General features: G+C 41.4%; 1 protein-coding gene across 1 annotated transcript in view; it reads right to left on the bottom strand.

Annotated features, from left to right (window-relative positions):
- LOC145392190 (transmembrane 9 superfamily member 1-like) overlaps positions 1 to 17,828 on the bottom strand; it is a 538,883-nt gene that overhangs the window by 306,219 nt on the left and 214,836 nt on the right. The window contains exon 7 of the mRNA XM_080266639.1: positions 11,812 to 11,959. Within this exon, the coding sequence (XP_080122765.1) occupies positions 11,812 to 11,959 (148 nt within the window). The remainder of the gene's footprint in view (positions 1 to 11,811; positions 11,960 to 17,828) is intronic.

Genomic DNA, 17,828 nt, shown 5'->3' with positions numbered 1-17,828 from the left:
TATGCAATACACGTATACAGTACTATACTTTTGTACAGACATTAAAAAATAAAACATACAACTAATTACTGTAGGATTCGTACACTGTACAGTTAAATACAGACCTGTGCTGTGCCTGGATATTCGTGTTGTTGATATGGTGCTAACTCACATGGTGGGACCCTAATAATTTCCAATTTACTCTCAAGAGTCAGAGTACAGTGTTGTTTCTTCTTGGCAGCTGGTTCCCTGGATGCTGAAGATGATGTAGGGTGCTTGGGAGGCATGGCAAAAGTACGAAAACAGGAAGAACAGCGAAAAACTGTGTAATGTACAGCAAAGCTGAGAGGAGAGGATGGACGTGACTCGACTGGGACGCATGCGAAAATGTGTTTACCAGAGAGGGATTAGTTAGTTTTCTCGCTGCAAGCGAGCGCAGTGCTGTGCAGCACGCCCATTTTGAATTTTTCGTATTTCCTCTCGTATCGCTTTTCTTACCATCGAGACAGATATTTTTGTATTGTGGAATTTGTCCTACATTCATCGTTTTCCTACCATCGGAAATTCGTACTTCGAGTTTTCGTATTTCAAGGACTCACTGCGTATATATATATATTTTTTTTCGAGTTTTCGTATCTTATGGACTCACTGTATATATATATGTATATATATATTTATATACTGTATATATACTGATATATATATATATATATATATATATATATATATATATATATATAAATATATATACAGTATATATATATATATATATATATATACTGTATATATACTTATATAAATATATATACAGTATATATATATATATATATAGTAATCCCTCTAATATCCAAACGTCCAATATCCGAACATCCCCACTAACCGGACATAATCATCCTGGGATCCAATATTCCCAAAATGGGCCAAAAACAGCAAAAAATTCGAAAAAAATCTGATTTTTTTCCCATCCGTAATCTGAAATTGCCGCCTGGCGCCGAACAGCTGTTACACCATGGTCCCTTCACCCCTTCCTTCCTCCCCCCTCCCCTGTCAGGGTTGCCATTTGGTATTTTTCATTACCAAATGTGGGCCAATTTGGTAATGAAAAATTCGTTTGATAATGAATCAGAATAATGCATTACCAAATGGATTTTTCACATGTATGAGGATACACAGGATGGAGATGGTGGATTGTTTGCTCTCTCTGATTAATCTCATACAGTACATAGCATGAAAATAATCAACATAGTGTTAATTATAAGGAGAGTGATTACATGTATTTCCACTTGTATATATAATTAGTGAAGAATAAATGCTAGCTTTACGAATTTGGTAATGAAAAGTTAAATTTGGTAATGAAAGTTGAGGAGATTGGTAATGTGGCTGTTGCGATCTGGCAACTCTGTTACCCCGCCATCATCAACAGTCACAGCTTAACTCCGATGGAGAGCAGATACTCATAACAGTGCAAGCCACAGGTGCTTGTTTTTTGTGAATAAACAGTGAATAAACTGCAATACCTTGCCACTAGAACACAGAGGAATATACAGTGTTGTGCAGTGTTAAGAAATTAGAATTTAGAGTGCAGAGGATTAACTGTGGACTGCAAACTGGCGGTTCAAACCAATCCAGGAGCCAGGACTTGTAAGTACCCAGAATGTTTAATATTGTATAAACTCACCTCTAAAACCTCATTTTATGGTTCTTCTGCATTTATTTCAGTCTTTTATGTCCCTTATTGGTGTGATTTGGGTCTTAAATAGGTGCTATGCATATACAGAGGGAGTTGTATAGGTGTTTCTCTGAGTTAGGGTCCATAAGTACAAGTCCATAAGCTAGGGCCCAATATCCGGACAGGACCACTATCCGAACCTGCCTATGGCCCTATTACGTCGGATATTGGAGGGATTACTTTTATATATATATATATATATATATATATATATATATATACAGTAAGGTCCCGGGTTACATCAGAGTTCCGTTCCTGAGACATGACGTAAGCCGATTTTGAACGTAACTCGAGTTTTATACAGTACGTCGTATGATTATACTTACCGCAATGCATCTTACAGATTTTTCAACCATACATTGCATACTATACATGTAATAATCTTATAACAGGTATGTATAAGAAACATAGTCTTTTGAACTGATGATATTTATTGAATAAAATATAAGTTGTACTAGCTAAGAGTCTTCGTCACAGTACCGCACTCGCTGCGGTAACAGCACTTCTCATCGTCATGGCAGCAGAGTTACGCCACCACTGCCTCACCCACAACTGAGTCTGGCTGCCGCTCCCTCACTCTCCCGTCCTTACACACGTGCACACTGCCAACACACATTTTATTCCTATATTCAAGCACTTTTCATACTTCATCATACAATAAAGTTTACTGTAAATTACTGCCGTAAAATATGAAATAACATCATTACCAGCACGATAATGTAAGCATTTCTAACATCAAGTTTGATGGCTTTTTTTTTTTTTTTTTCTCACTCGGACAGCAAAATTATTTCAGTGATAAAATGACCGATTACTGTATGGTACTGTAATAAAAGATGCATACTATGTGTCACTACATACCTTCTGACATCAACTTGACTCGTTACTGGGGTTGCGATGTGGAAGGCACTGCATCAGGGGAGTCAGGGACCGGAGCAGGGAGTCCAGGGCTGAAGCAGGGGAGTCCGGGGGCTGAAGCAGGGGAGTCCGGGCTGAAGCAGGGGAGTCAGGGGCTGAAGATAGGGAGTCAGGGGTTGACGATGAGGATGAGGTAGCAACTGGTGGTGAAGTTGTGGCTCGGTGTTCAGTTCGCTTGAAAAACTGGAGAATTGAAGACTGCTTGGCGGCATATTTCTTTTTGTCATAGATTTGACGATAACAGGACACTGCATCCTCAATTCCCCTGTACACTTTGGCAAACCTCTCTGCATTTGGGTCCTGATCTTCAAATGCAGCCATTGCTTTTTCTAGGAAGTCGAAAGCATTTGCCATTTCCTTAATCTTAAACTGTCTTAGCGGTTCTGCCTCATCACTTTTTTCATCATTTTCCATTTGTTTTCCTAGGTATAATAAGTCTTCATTACTCAGCTCTTGATCATGTGAATCAACAAGTTCATATACATCACTCTCGTCTATGTCCAGATTTAAATCATTTCCAATTTTCACACAGTTGCGCTTGACTTCGTTTATACTGTCTTCATCAAATCCTTTAAAGTCATTTACGAGGTTAGGGCACACTTTTTTCCACACTCCGTGCATATTTGTCTCAGTCACTTCAGCCCAACATTCTCCAATATTTTTAACTGCCTTATAGATGTTGAAATCTTTCCAGAATTCTTTGAGTGTTACTTTACCATTTTCTGTTGCTCGTATTGCCTGTCTGAATGTTTTTCTCAGGTAGTAAGCCTTGAAAGCTCTTATTACACCTTGGTCCATGGGTTGTAGGATTGATGTTGTGTTTGGTGGCATAAACACAACTTTTACATTAGGGTGCAACTCTGTCAGGCTCGAAGGATGACCAGGAGCATTATCAATAATGAGAAGAGCTTTGAATGGCAGATTCTTCATAGCACAATACCGTTCAACCTCTGGCACGAAACACTTTGAAAACCAGTCAATGAAAATTGCACTAGTCACCAAAGTCTTTAAATTACTTTTCCAATGAACTGGTAGGCTAGCTTTAAGGATCCCCTTAAGAGCTCTTGGATTTTCGGAGTGGTACACGAGTAGTGGTTTAAGCTTGAAATCGCCTGCACAGTTTCCCCCCAAAAGTAGCGTTAGGCGCTCTTTGGATGCTTTGTGACCTGGCATGGTTTTTTCTTCTTTAGCAATATAGGTTCTGTTAGGCATTCGTTTCCAGTTTAGTCCCGTTTCATCAACATTAAATATAAGTTCTGGAATGTAGCCTTCCTTCTCAATCAACTCCTCCAACTCTTTAACGAATGTTTTTGCTGCTTCGTCATCTGCACTGGCTGCTTCTCCGAAAATTCCTTTGCTGGTTAGGTTTGCTCGAGCCCTGAAACGAGTAAACCAACCTTTTGATGCCACAAATGTCTCGTTGGTCTCACTTTCCTCACTTTTTTCTTTCTTAAGGTCTTGGTAGAGTGTGCGTGCTTTTTCACAGATTAACTGTTCACTCAGAGGCATGCACCGTTGATTATTGTCCTCAATCCACACCATTAGCATCCGTTCCATCTCAATCAACAGTCCCGATCTTTGCTTGGTAATCACAGTTGATTGCATGGGAGTTGCACCTTTAACATGAGTCAAGATATGTTCCTTGTCTTTGAGGATGGTAGCTACGGTAGTACGGCTCATCCCAAGCGCACGCCCGATTGCTGATGCCTTTTCTCCTTTCTCATTACGCTTAATGATATCGACTTTTTCACGTAATGTGATGGTCTTGCATTTCTTGGAGTCGTTATGGTCACCAGGAAGCTGTCTCTTAGGCATCTTGGAATCAGGATGGCAAAAAACACAAGAAAATGACGGTATCACTGTATCAGGCGGTGGTAGCAGTGAGACTGACAGCGATTGTTGGTCGTCAAGCGTGAGGCGGGAAAACGCCAGAGACATCTCGCGGTACACAGCAACACGTCAAAACCCACGCTTTACGTATTTTTTCTTTATTTTCTTATATTTTAAAATTTCCACTCACAGACCGACTGTCGTAACCTTGAATTGACGTAAGTCGATAGTGACGTAACCCGGGACCTTACTGTATATATATATATATATATATACATATATATATGAGTGGATAGGGTTAGATGTACAGCTTAGAAGATCATTGATGAATAAAAGGAAGGGAGTTAGTGATAGTACAGAGCCCTGAGGAACACCACTGTTGATAGATCTAGAAGAACGATGGCCGTCTACAACAGCGGCTATAGAACGACCAGAAAGGAAGCTAGCGATGAAGGCACAGATAGAAGAACAGAAACCGTAGGAGGGCAGTTTGGAAATTAAAGATTTATGCCAGACTCGATCAAAAGCCTTTGAGAAGTCAAGTGCAATGGCAAAGCTTTCGCCAAAGTCCCGAAAGGAGGATGACCAGGAGCCTGAAAGGTAGGTGAGAAGATCGCCAGTGAAGCGTCCCTGACGGAACCCGTACTGACGATCGGAAAGAAGGTTGTGATAGGAAAGATGCCTTAAAATTTTTCTATTGAGAATTGACTCGAAAACTTTTGAAATACAGGACGTTAAAGCAAATGGACGATAGTTGGAGGGTTGGGAGTGGTCACCCTTCTTTGGGACTAGCTGAATGAGAGCAAACTTCCAGAAAGAAGGAAAGGTACAAGTTGACAGAAAAGGCAAAAGAGTTTGCCTAGGAAGGGTGTAAGCACAGAAGCACAGTTCTTGAGAACAACAGGAGGGACCCCATCAGGCCCATATGCCTTGTTAGTACTGAGGCCAGTGATGGCAGCAAATACATCAACTGAAGAAATTTTAATGTCAGCCATGAGGAAGTCAGAGGGGGGAAGAGATGGAGGAACAGCACCGGAATTGTCTAAGGTGGAATTGGAGGAGAAAGTCTGTGCGAAGAGATCGGCTTTATCAGTAGAAGAAATAGCTACAGAACCATCAGAGCAGAAAAGAGGAGAGAAGGATGATGAGGTAAAGCTGTTAGGAAGATTTTTGGCAAGATGCCAGAAGGAGCGGGAAGAATTCGAGTTGGAGAGTTGAGAGCATTTAGTATGGATGAAATTATTTTTAGTAGAGCGAAGAACAGACTTAGCACGATTCCGGGCAGAAACATAAAGATGATGTGATTCAGGGGAGGGTTGGCTCCGGTACCTTTTGTAGGCCCTCTCCTTGTTGCGGACAGCATTACAACAAGCATGATTAAACCAAGGCTTTCTTGCGTTAGTCAAAGGATATGAGAAAGGAATGTATGCTTCCATGCCCGAGAGAATAACCTCCGTAATGCGCAAGGCACACTCAGATGGCTCCAGGCCATGGAAGCAATAATCATTTCAGGGAAAATCAAAGAAGTACTGCCTGAGGGCCTCCCAGTCCGCGGCTCCAAAATGCCACAGACGACGTTTCCCTGGAGGGTCCACAGGCCGTACCGGAGTGATAGAACAGGTTAAGGTTATAAGGTTGTGATCGGAGGAGCCCAACGGAGAGAAAAGATTAACAGAGTAAGCAGAAGGAATAGTTGTGAGGAAGAGGTTAAGTATGTTGGAGCTCTCTCCAAGGCGGTCAGGGATACAGGTAGGGTGCTGTGCAAGCTGCTCTAGGTCATTAAGGATAGAAAAGATGTAGGCTTGTTCACCAGGTGGATCCGTGAAAGGAGAGGAGAGCCAAAGGTGGTGGTGAACATTGAAATCTCCTAGAATGGAGATTTCAGAGAAAGGAGAAATGGATAGAATGTGTTCCATCGTAGAAGTAAGATAGTCGAAGAATTTTTGATAGTCAGTAGAATTAGGGGATAAGTAAACAGCACAGATATATTGTTGTCTATTGGAACCCAGTCTCAGCATGATGCACAAGGTTCATTATGTTCTAGCCTGTAGGAGCCCATCATCCACCTCCGGCCTCAGTCTAGAGTCCTCCTAAGTAGTGTGTTCACAGAGTTGCCAGCACAATAGTTTTGCCGCAGTTCTGACAGCGATTAGTTTTGCATACACTTGTGCTTTACAGTAGTGATTAAGGCCTGTATATAAAGTGTATACAAAGTGCAATAGTGTTCTTTACCCCTAAGAGCTGGGTGATGGTTATATCCAACCTGTAACTGGTGGACTGGGGCCACCAGGTGATGGCTATAACCGCAAGCATTTTCGCGGCATAGTCTGAAGAGGCCTCCACTTGATCTCGTCTCGGGATAGCCTCCCGATGACCGAGGCAAGCATACCTCAGTCGTCTCTGTGCCTCTGCTAGGTGTAGGACAATATTTTCTTACATCTCTCGTTCAATTCTGTTCCTGCCTTACATGAACCATTGCCTCATCCACCCCTAACAAGCCTCTTTTGAGGGATACTAGGAAAGAGCCAAGTGATAGTGCCATAGGGTGTGTCTTGGAAGCAACTGTGTCTAGTTTATCTAGGAATGGAGAAGTTATTATGTCGAAAGCAAAGCGAAAGTCAGTACCACACAGACACACACGAATGCAGCCTGCCTCGCGGCCAAAAATTATGTATATTCTTCAGGTCCTTACTCATCAACGTGACCAGCTACAGACCTGGGGATGGTTTTATTCACAAGAAGAGGAGTTGGTGAATAATGTGGTTTTCAATGTTTCCCTAACTGCTATACTTTCCGAGATACTGAGGTTTGAAAACTAGCAACTCTGGGAAAATTGCCCATACTGAGAGGGCGACGACGGAATAACAGCCCGGCTCGGAGGGGTTATGGCCTGTATATAATGTGTACGAGGTGCTACCCAAAAGTTGCAGTAATTTGAATATTGTAGGAAAATAAGTTACCTTACCTCCTAGTACTCACTGTCGCTTTTGAAATACAGCAGTCCCCTTGGGCAGTATACAGTGGTCAAAGCATTTTTTCCACGAGTCCATGCATCCTTGGAAGGCTTCAGGTGTGATGGTCTTGAGCACCTCCTGCAATTCTGTCTGGATCTCCTCAATCAAGTCAAATCGATGCCCTTTCAGTCACAATTTCAGCTTAGGAGACAGGAAAAAGTTGCAGGGGGCAAGGTCAGGCAAATAGGGTAGGTGGGGAATAACTACTGTGTTAGTGGAAGCCAAGAACTGCAGGACAACAACTGATGTGTGGGCAGGGGCGTTGTCATGATGCAGGACTCGGGCCTTGTTCTTCCACCATTCTGGACATTTGGAGTGGATGTTCTCCCTCACACGCTGCAAAACTTCACAGTAAAACTTTCCACTGACAGACTGACCAGGTGGGACGAATTCCTTGTGAACAATCCCTTGGTTATTGAAGAAAACGATCAATAATGACTTGATACTGCTGCGCCATTGGTCCACCACTGCAAAACCACCAAACCACCTACACACCACGTTACAATAGTAAGTGTAGCTCAACAACACATCCTCCCACAGACGCGGCCAGGGCCACACTGACGCACAAGAGATGCTGCTGACTCCTCCTAGCAGCAAAAGGCAAAACTGCAAATGGTTGGCTCCCTCTGTTCAAATTACTGGAACTTTTGGGTAGCACCTCGTATATAAAGTGTAAGGTAGTGCAATTGTGATTATGGTTAAAAAATGTTGCACAGAAGTGATATTGTTACACAAAGGCGATCATATGCCCCCTTCACACCTCTAAATCCTACCAAAAGACCCTCCTTATGCTTGGAATACACCCTCTGCAAACACGGGAAGTGATTTTTTTCTGGTTAGTCAGTAGGCCTCACATATTTCATATGCTAAAATTTCAGTGAAGTTCGAAAGACCTCAGACCCTATTACTTCAGCTTAAAGAGGTTTCCTATCTATCTATCTATTGCCAGATGCCTCAATCCCGTTTGGGGTGGCCACAAACAAATCGCCTCCAAGTCGCCCTGTCCCCCGCCATTTCACTGCCCTGCTCCCAACTCACACCCCCCTCTCTCATATACCTCTCCACCCCATCCCTCCATCTCATCCTTCCCCTCCCTCTTCCCCCCTCCACCTCACTCACATATACTCTCTTCGTCAGTCTTTCACCCTCCATCCTCTCCACATGGCCAAACCAGCTCAGTGTGTTCCTCATAACGCTTCCTATCACATCCACATCAACACCACAACGCTCCATTATATCCTCATTCATCAGCCTGTCTCTCCACGTGACTCCACAGGCTCCTCTTAAATAACTCATTTCCACTGCTCTCACTCTTGACTTGTGTCCTTCCAACAATGTCCAAGCTTCACTTCCGTACGTTAGAGTTGGTATCACAATACTGTCATGTAGTAACTTTTTCACTTCCATGCTCACTTCCCTGTTTCTTATCACTGCTTTCAAAGAACCAGCAACCTTTCTTCCCTGCTGTACCCTTTCAAGCACTTCACCCTCCAAATCTCCATCCTTACTCATCACACTACCCAAGTACTTAAACATACTCACATTTTCCAATTCCTCACCATCCAACCTCGTTGTATATTCACTAACTTCACCTCTCTCAAAGACCATCACTTTACTCCTCCCTACATTCACCTTTAGATTCCGTTTCTTACACACTCTCTCAAACTCATCCACCAAGCCTTGCAGTTCCCCTTCGTCTTCACTCAACAACACAGTATCATCTGCAAACAACAGTACAGGGAGGTTCCAAACACTATCCTCTCTCACCAGGGCCACTCCAACATCCACTACCCTACCTTGTACCTCTTTTTTTACCCCATCCATGTACAGATTGAACAACCATGGAGACATGACACATCCCTGTTTCAAACCAACTTTCAAAGAGAAAAATTCACTTAGTTCACCATCCACATGCACTGCAGCCTTAGCACCATCGTACATACTCTTCACAGCATTCAACAACTTCCCATCTACTCCATATATTCTTAACACTTTCCACAATCCTTGTCTATCCACCCTGTCATATGCTTTCTCCAAATCCATGAAAGCCGCATACAACTTCTTTCCCTTCTCTAGAAACTTTTCCACTAAAGATCTAAGAATGAATATCTGATCTACACAACCTCTTCCCTTCCTAAAGCCTCCCTGTTCTTCTCTAACTAATTTCTCTGTTCTTTCTCTAACTCTGTCTATAGGTATCCTACAATACACTTTTCCTATTATACTAAGAAGACAAATGCCCCTATGATTACCACACACTTCTTTTTCCCCTTTTCCTTTGTACAAGGGAATAATTATATCTGACTTCCAATCCTCCGGGACTCTACCTTCCTCCCAGGCCAATCTGCACATCTTCCACATCCATTCTACTACTATCTCTCCCCCATACTTCAGCATTTCACCACACACTCCATCAATTCCTGGGGCTTTCCCCGATTTAACTTTCTTCATTGCTTCCACAACTTCTATCCTACTGATTTCTTCCTGTCTTCTCACCTCCCTCCTTCTCCCAGCCATTCCCCAGCCACTTATACTCGCATTACTTCCATCTTCTACGTTCAGCAATTCCTTAAAGTGTTCTCTCCATCTGCTCACTTTTTCTCCCTTCTCCACTAGTAATCTACCATTTTTATCTTTCACACCCCTGCTAACTTCACTTCCACCCTGTCTTACTCTTTTCATCTCTCTCCAGAACATTTTCTTACAGTCCCTCCACTTTACACTCAAATTCCTTCCAAATTCCTCATCCACTCTCTTCTTACTCTCTTTCTAATCTTTTCACCTCTCTCTTTCTTTCTACATATAACTCTCTCTTCCGCCTCTCAACTTCTTCCACGCCCCTATTTCTCATCCATTCATTGTATGCTTTCTTCTTTTGTGCCACAGCCTGTTTCACCTCTTCAGTCCACCACGCTGTTCCTTGCACCCCCCTCCGTCTTCTCTTCCTTCCACACACCACATCACATGCTGCACATATTTCTTCTGTAAATATCTTACACACACCTTCCACGTCTCCCATCTGCTCCAATTCATATTTGCCCAATCGTTCCTCCACTTCTCTCTTATACTCTGTCTTTTTCTCATCCTCTTGTAACCTTTCCACTCTCCTTGCAACTACTCCTTCCTCTCGTCTTTCCCTTCTTTTATTCCTCCATCTTACTTGCATTCTAATTCTGGCCACCACCAAGTAGTGGTCAGAAAGTCCACTCCCCCAACTTCTATACACGCTTGCATCCTTTACACATCTGTGCATCCTTTCATCCACACACAAATAATCAATCATTGCCTTCCTTTCATTCAGTTCACCACTCACCCTTCTCATCACTCGCCATGTATACCTGTGGATCATTTTATGCCTGAAGAGGGCATTGGCTATCACCAACCCCCTCCCAGCACAAATGTCCACTAACGCACTCCCATTCTCATCTATCTCAGCAGGCACACCCCACTCACCAACTATTCCATCCACCTTCATATTCCCAACTTTACCATTCATATCACCAATCAAAAACACTCTCTCATTCCTTCCAAACTTTTCCATGCACACTTCTACATGTGTCCAGAACTCTTCTCTCACTCTTCTAGCACGATCTTGCGTTGGTGCTTACACACACACAATTGCCCACATTTGTATTTCAACTTTCAACTTTACCCACACAGTCCTTGACCCAACTGATCCATACTGTCTTATGCTCCTCTTCCATCTTTTACTCAGAACTATACATACTCCTTCCTTTGCCCTCTCATTCTCACCTACTCCTGCACATATACCCCATCACTCCCATTCTCTCACACTTTCTCCTCTCCATTTTGTTTCAGTTATTCCAAATACATCCACTTTCGCACCCTCAAGCACCTGGACAATCTCTCTCTCTTTCACCTCTTACATTCCAAGTTCCAATTACCATGTCCTTTGTCCGGTCCTTGGTCGTCATCGTTTGGTCAGTCCTTGTCTGAGGCTTATTGTTTGTCTTTTTAGTTGGTTGTTTTCCGGGGAGTTCTATACTCCAAATCATGGTAACAGCAGACACCACTTGTAAGTCATCAACAAATGAGAGTAGGGGATACCAGTAATATAATTTTTAGCAATTTTCTGAAGAACTGTTGGTTGTGTCAAAAATTAAAAACCTTACCTAAAAAAAATTTCACTGTTAAACACATCCTCACTCACAATAATAAAGTAAGCTACATAAGCGTAGTTTGAAAATAATATCCACTGCATGGCCAGGAAGGCTGAGAAGGAAGCCAGCTATGGAAATGAACACTTAATAACTTTGATGCATTGCACAAGCAGATTACTGAACAACATTTATAACTCTCAACACTGTGTCTACTACCTCATACCTAGAATGGAAGCAAAGAGGTTCTTGCATTGAGGGAAGCGGAAAACATCAGTATGGATGATCTTCCACCCATATTCGTCACTATCCACCTCTTCTCGGCCCTCTTCATCAATGTTGTAGCGAGCAAAATCATTCTTCAGTACTCGAGTCTGAATAAAAGGGAAAAACTATCATCATCATCGTCGTTGTCATTATCATCATCGTCGTCAATGTCATCATCGTCATCATCATCATCATAAATATCCAGACCCTTTTTCCTGATTTAAATATGAGGTCAGGTTGTTGTTGTTGTGTAACAGCAGCCCGCCTAGGCAGCCATGTTGACCACAGGTAAGTAAATGTTTTTGTGAGGCTGTCCTACAGGTAGTGTATATTATAAACACCAAGCAGGGATCCAGCATATTTCCCTGCACCTCGCCATGGGGAAAGGAAATAGTTCAATCTTCATGAGGCACTTTCAACTGCAACATGAGGTAAGGTAGGATCCAGTAACAAAGAAAGTAGAAAATGGGGAAAATCATCGAGAGCACACTTAGTGAAATGGGCCACACAGTAATTCACATACTGTTCAAATCACTAGAATCCTGATTCAATCTAACAAGCCTATTCCCATGAATATATATGGTAAAATGGGAAGGATCCAGAAACAGGAAAATGTAAAACCACAAAAATAAGAAAACTATTAACTTAGTGCTTAACTAAAATAAAACACATCTCCATCCATGCATCATTTGGACCTTCAGAACAACTATACTATTCATTATACTATAACATTTATGACTCTAGGCCTGTATGCAGTAACAATGTAACGGTTAACAAATTAGAGTTTTCATATGTAATGTACAATGTGGTAGGTAGGGGTGCCCATCATCCACCCACTTAGTGTACCGGTACTCTGTTTTTAGGGTGGCTCTACACTGAATGGCAAGCCAAATGATTTCCTGTAAACCAAGAAATCACTGACAATGCTGGGTGGTAACTAACCAACACATTTCCCTATGTGACAACAAGTGGCTTAGCAGAGGGTTGGAGTCCCTCCCTGGTAAACAACTGACTAAAAATACAAACAAGAGGCCTTGGACCAGGACTGACCAACAGGTGATGACTAAGGACCGAACAAAGGACATCGTATAGATTGGGACATGGAATGAAAGACATGTAAATGATGAGGTGAAAGAGAAAGTCTCCAGGTGCTTCAGGGTGCAAAAATGGATATATGTGGATAACCTGAAACTAAATGGGATGGTGAGAGGGTGAGAGAATGGGTGTATGGATGGGGTATATGTGTGGGAGTGGTTGAGAATGAGAGGGCAAAAGAAGGAGTGTGTATTGTTGTGTGCAAGAGATGGATGGAGAAAATAAGAGAGTATGGATCCATTGGCTCAAGGATTGTGTGGGTAAGACTGAAAGTTGGACTTCAAGTGTGTGTGTGTGTGTGTGTGTGTGTGTGTGTGTGTGTGTGTGTATTTACCTATTTGTATTTACCTATTTGTAGTATACAGGAATTGAGCAATGCTCGTGTTGTCCTGTCTCCATGTCCACATTTATCAAGTCTACCTTTACACAAATGAATGTTTTTCTCATGCACCACCTCTTTGTCTAAGTCGTTCCAAATATTTAAGAATATACCTAATTGTGATATACACGGAATGTACTATGCTCGTGGGTTTCCATCGCTGTTTCTCAATAAGTCGAATTTAACTTTAAACTCGTTTAAGTTTTTAGACTGGACGATCTCTTTGTCCAGGCTATTCCATAAGTCTATACTTCTGTAAGGAAAGCTATATTTCTTGATATCCTTCAAGCAGCTTGACTTTTTCAATTTCATTCCATGTCCTCTTGTTGCTCTCTTATCCCATACAAACAGATCTTCTTTGTCAATTTTATCTACTCCCACCATGGTCCTGAACACCGCAATCATGTCTCCCCTCTTTCTCCTTTCCTCTAACGAAGGCAAATCCAGTTTTTCCAGCCTCTCTCAGTATGACAGGTCTGCCAGACTGGGGACCATCTTGGTTGCTCTTCTTTGTATTCTCTCAATCTTGTTTATATCTTTCTTTTTGTGTGGGGACCACACTACCGCTGCATATTCTAACCTGGGGCGGATCATGGCCACTATCAATTTTTTCATCATTTCCTCATCCATATAATGAAATGCTACTCTTATGTTAGTCAAGAGCTTATAAGTCTCTCCAACTATCTTGTTAATGTGCTTTTCTGGTGACAAACTATCTTGGACCAGCACTCCCAAATCTTTCTCTTCTCTCCTTTTTGTGATTAATTCATTACCCAAAAATTAATTCAGTGATGGTCTCCTGGTACTTTTACCCATTTCCAATATTTTACATTTCTTTACATTAAATTTCATTTCCCACGTCCGGCTCCAATTGTGTATCCTATCCAAATCCTCCTGCAGTATTTTACAATCCTCCTCAACCTCTATCTTCCTCAAGATCTTTACATCATCAGCAAACAGACTCGCATAACTGTTCACTCCATCTACCATATCATTTACGTAAATCAGGAACATTACTGGCGCCAACACTGAGCCTTGAGGGACTCCACTTGTTACTTCCCTCCATCCAGACATCTTTTCCTTTATTACTGTCCTCATTTGTCTGTTCCTCAAAAAATCTCTCATCCATTCCAGAAGTTTCCCCTTTAGTCCTCCTATATATTCTAGTTTCCACATTAGTCTCTTATGAGGTACCTTGTCAAAGGCCTTCTCTAAGTCTAAGTACACACAATCCACCCAACCATCTCTCTCCTGTACCACATCAATCGCTCTTGAGTAAAAGCTCAACAAGTTTGAAACACATGACCTTCCACTTCTGAATCCTAACTGACATTCAGCCAAAATATTCATCTCTTCCAGATATTTTATCCATCTGTCTTTCAGGATTCTCTCACACAATTTTGCGACCATGCTGGTTAGAGACACTGGTCTATAATTCAGGGGTTCTTCCCTGTTTCCTCCCTTGTAAATTGGTACCACATTTGCCCTCTTCCATTCTTTTGGCACTTTCCCCTCTTCCAGTGAGCATACAATTAAGCTGTGAATTTTATCCGCCAGTTGTTCTCTGCATTCCTTCAGTACCCAATTAGAAATTCCATCTGGTCCTGGGGCTTTCCTTACATCTTGAGTTTCCAGTAATTTATACACTTCCTGCACCTCCACTTTTATATCTTTCATCACCGGAACATTTCTAATCACTCCCTCCCCTTCCACAAGCTCCTTTTCTTTAGTGAAAACTGACTGGAAACGTTTGTTCATTATTTCTGCTTGCATTGCCGCATCCTTAAAGACCTCTCCATCTACTTTCAGCTTGGTGATTCCTTCCTTTTGTTTCAGTTTGCCATTAACAAATCTATAAAACAGTTTGGGTTCATCCTTGCATTTGTCAATTATACCTTTTTCAAAATTCCTTTCTTCTTCCCTACGTATTCTTGTGTATTCGTTTCTTGTTCTTTTATATTCTTCCTTTGTTCTGTCGTTACCTCTCTTTCTCCAATTGTTCCACGCCTTATCTCTCTCTTTTTTGGCTATCATACACCTTCTGTTAAACCACTCCTTTTTCCTGTTTTCTTTCCTTCTTACTCTAGGTACAAATTTTTCCACTCCCAAATTATAGAGGTCTAGAAAGATATCCCACTTCCTCTGTATCTCTCTTGTTTCTCTGAATTTTCTCCAATCCGCATTTTCAAAAAAGTTTCTCAATCCTGTAAAATTTGCTTTGCAAAAGTTGTATCTTCCCTGTCTATGAAGCTCGTCTCTTGGCTCGACGTTTCCTATTAACATCTGGAACTCAATGACCACGTGATCACTTTTTCCCAAAGGACAGAGATATTCCAATGATTCTATTACATCGGGTTCTTTGGTGAACAGTAAATCTAACCTTGCTGGTGTGTCCTCACCTCGAAACCGTGTCTCTTCTTTGACCCACTGCGTCATCACATTATTCATTATTATATTTAATAACATAGTACCCCACGAATCCTAGCCGCCTCCCGAGTACCATTCCTCCCAGTTCACCTCTTTACAATTAAAGTCACCCACCAAAATTATATTATTGCTTTTCTCAATTATTTTTTGCAAGTAGCTAGCCATATCCGACAACATCTCATGGTATTCGTCATCCTTCCATGCTCTCGTCTTTGGGGGAACATACACTACTGCCATATCTCTCTTAACATTCTCTCCAGTTTCTAATTTCATATATATCACTTCAGCCCTGCCTTCTCCAAATTCTACAGTATCTACATTTATGTTGTTCTTCACTGCTATCATCACTCCTCCTCCCTTTTTTTCTTTTCTGTCTTTTCTCCACAGTTTGTATTTACCATCTCCCAAATGAACATCAATATCTTCTCTTAATTTGGTCTCTACAAAGCACATGACATCAGGTTCATGTTCTCTCAAGAAATCATTAATTTCGATCCTTGTCGATATGAAACCATCAACATTAGTATATATCACCTTCAAATTATTTTTGACATTATTAATACCCTCTTCTCTCCTACTCTCTGTCCGTACCACTTCCTCAACTTCTGATCTTTCACAACCATCCCCCCTAGTTTCCTTCACTTCTATTTCCTTAAATACCATTTCCTTACTTTCATATCCAATACTCTCCAAAAAAAGTATTACGTTCTTCCTCTGTCCTCTTATCATTTTTTTCCTTTACTTCTTCCTTTAATGATTTTAAAACTTCTCTTTCTTCTTCATTCAGATCTTTTCTTATTATAATATTTTCCATCCCCGCCTCTTTGCTTAATTTCCAGGTCACTTTAAGTATCTCATTTATTACACTTTCTGATGTAAACTTGACTCTCATTGGTCTTGTTTCCCCTTTCTTATAAGGCCCTATCCTCCTTACTTCCTCAATTTCTTTTACCCACTTGTCTCCTTCGGGGTCAATCTTGCCTAATATTCCTCTCACCATGTTCGTGTCTCTCTCGAGTCTTGCGAACCTAACCTTTTCTTCCTCTTCCCTGTTTCCAAATACTACCACACATCTGTTCCTTTCTACAGTTTCTCTCACTATTTTCTCTTTTTTCTTCAGTATTTTCACTACATTTTCTTCCATTTCTTTCTTGTTCATTTCCCTTTCTTCCTGGATGATCTCTCTTAAGCTGACCACTTCTTTCTGTTCTTCTTCTACGTGTGCCCACTTTGCCTTGTGTTCTTCTAGTACGTTACTCACCTTCTCCGTTTTATTAGTACTCTCTTCAAGTTTCCTCCTCAGTTCAACATTTTCCCTCTTCAAATTCTTAATTTCTTCATTGGCCGTTTCGTTGGACTGGATTAGACTCTGTATGGTGGTTTCCGTATTTCCTGACACATCCTTTATCACTAGATTCTCTACTTTTTTTCGAGTTCACTAATCCTCATAATTAATGTTTTCACCAGGTCCATGACATTAGAATTAGCATCAAATCCTTGAAATTCCATTCCCTCATTGTTTACATTTTCGGCCATGTTTAACGTACCGGTAAAGTACCCAAACAGCTGTTACCGAATAAGCCACAAACATTCATGTATACTATTGCCAACAAATCTTTACATTTTTGGTACTCTACCAACTTTCATTATTTTAAATTTAAAGAAAGACCCTAGGAGACAGGACAGACAAAATTCCTGAAACTACTCAAGGTCAGGAGCGATGCCTGGGACGTCCTCTCTCTCTGGCTGTTCGTGTGTGTGTGTGTGTGTGTATTTACCTATTTGTAGTATACAGGAATTGAGCAATGCTAGTGTTGTCCTGTCTCCATATCCACATTTATCAAGTCTACCTTTACACACATGAATGTTTTTCTCATGCACCACCTCTTTGTCTAAGTCGTTCCAAATATTTAAGAATATACCTAATTGTGATATACACGGAATGTACTATGCTCGTGGGTTTCCGTCGCTGTTTCTCAATAAGTCGAATTTAACTTTAAACTCGTTTAAGTTTTTAGACTGGACGCTCTCTTTGTCCAGGCTATTCCATAAGTCTATACTTCTGTAAGGAAAGC

Source organism: Coenobita brevimanus, chromosome 21 (assembly GCF_032717465.1).
Source record: "Coenobita brevimanus isolate Jiangsu-jjx chromosome 21, ASM3271746v2, whole genome shotgun sequence".
Lineage (NCBI taxonomy): Eukaryota > Metazoa > Arthropoda > Malacostraca > Decapoda > Coenobitidae > Coenobita > Coenobita brevimanus.
The sequence above is the reverse complement of the archived record's forward strand: the minus strand, read 5'-3'. Positions and strand labels throughout refer to the sequence as shown.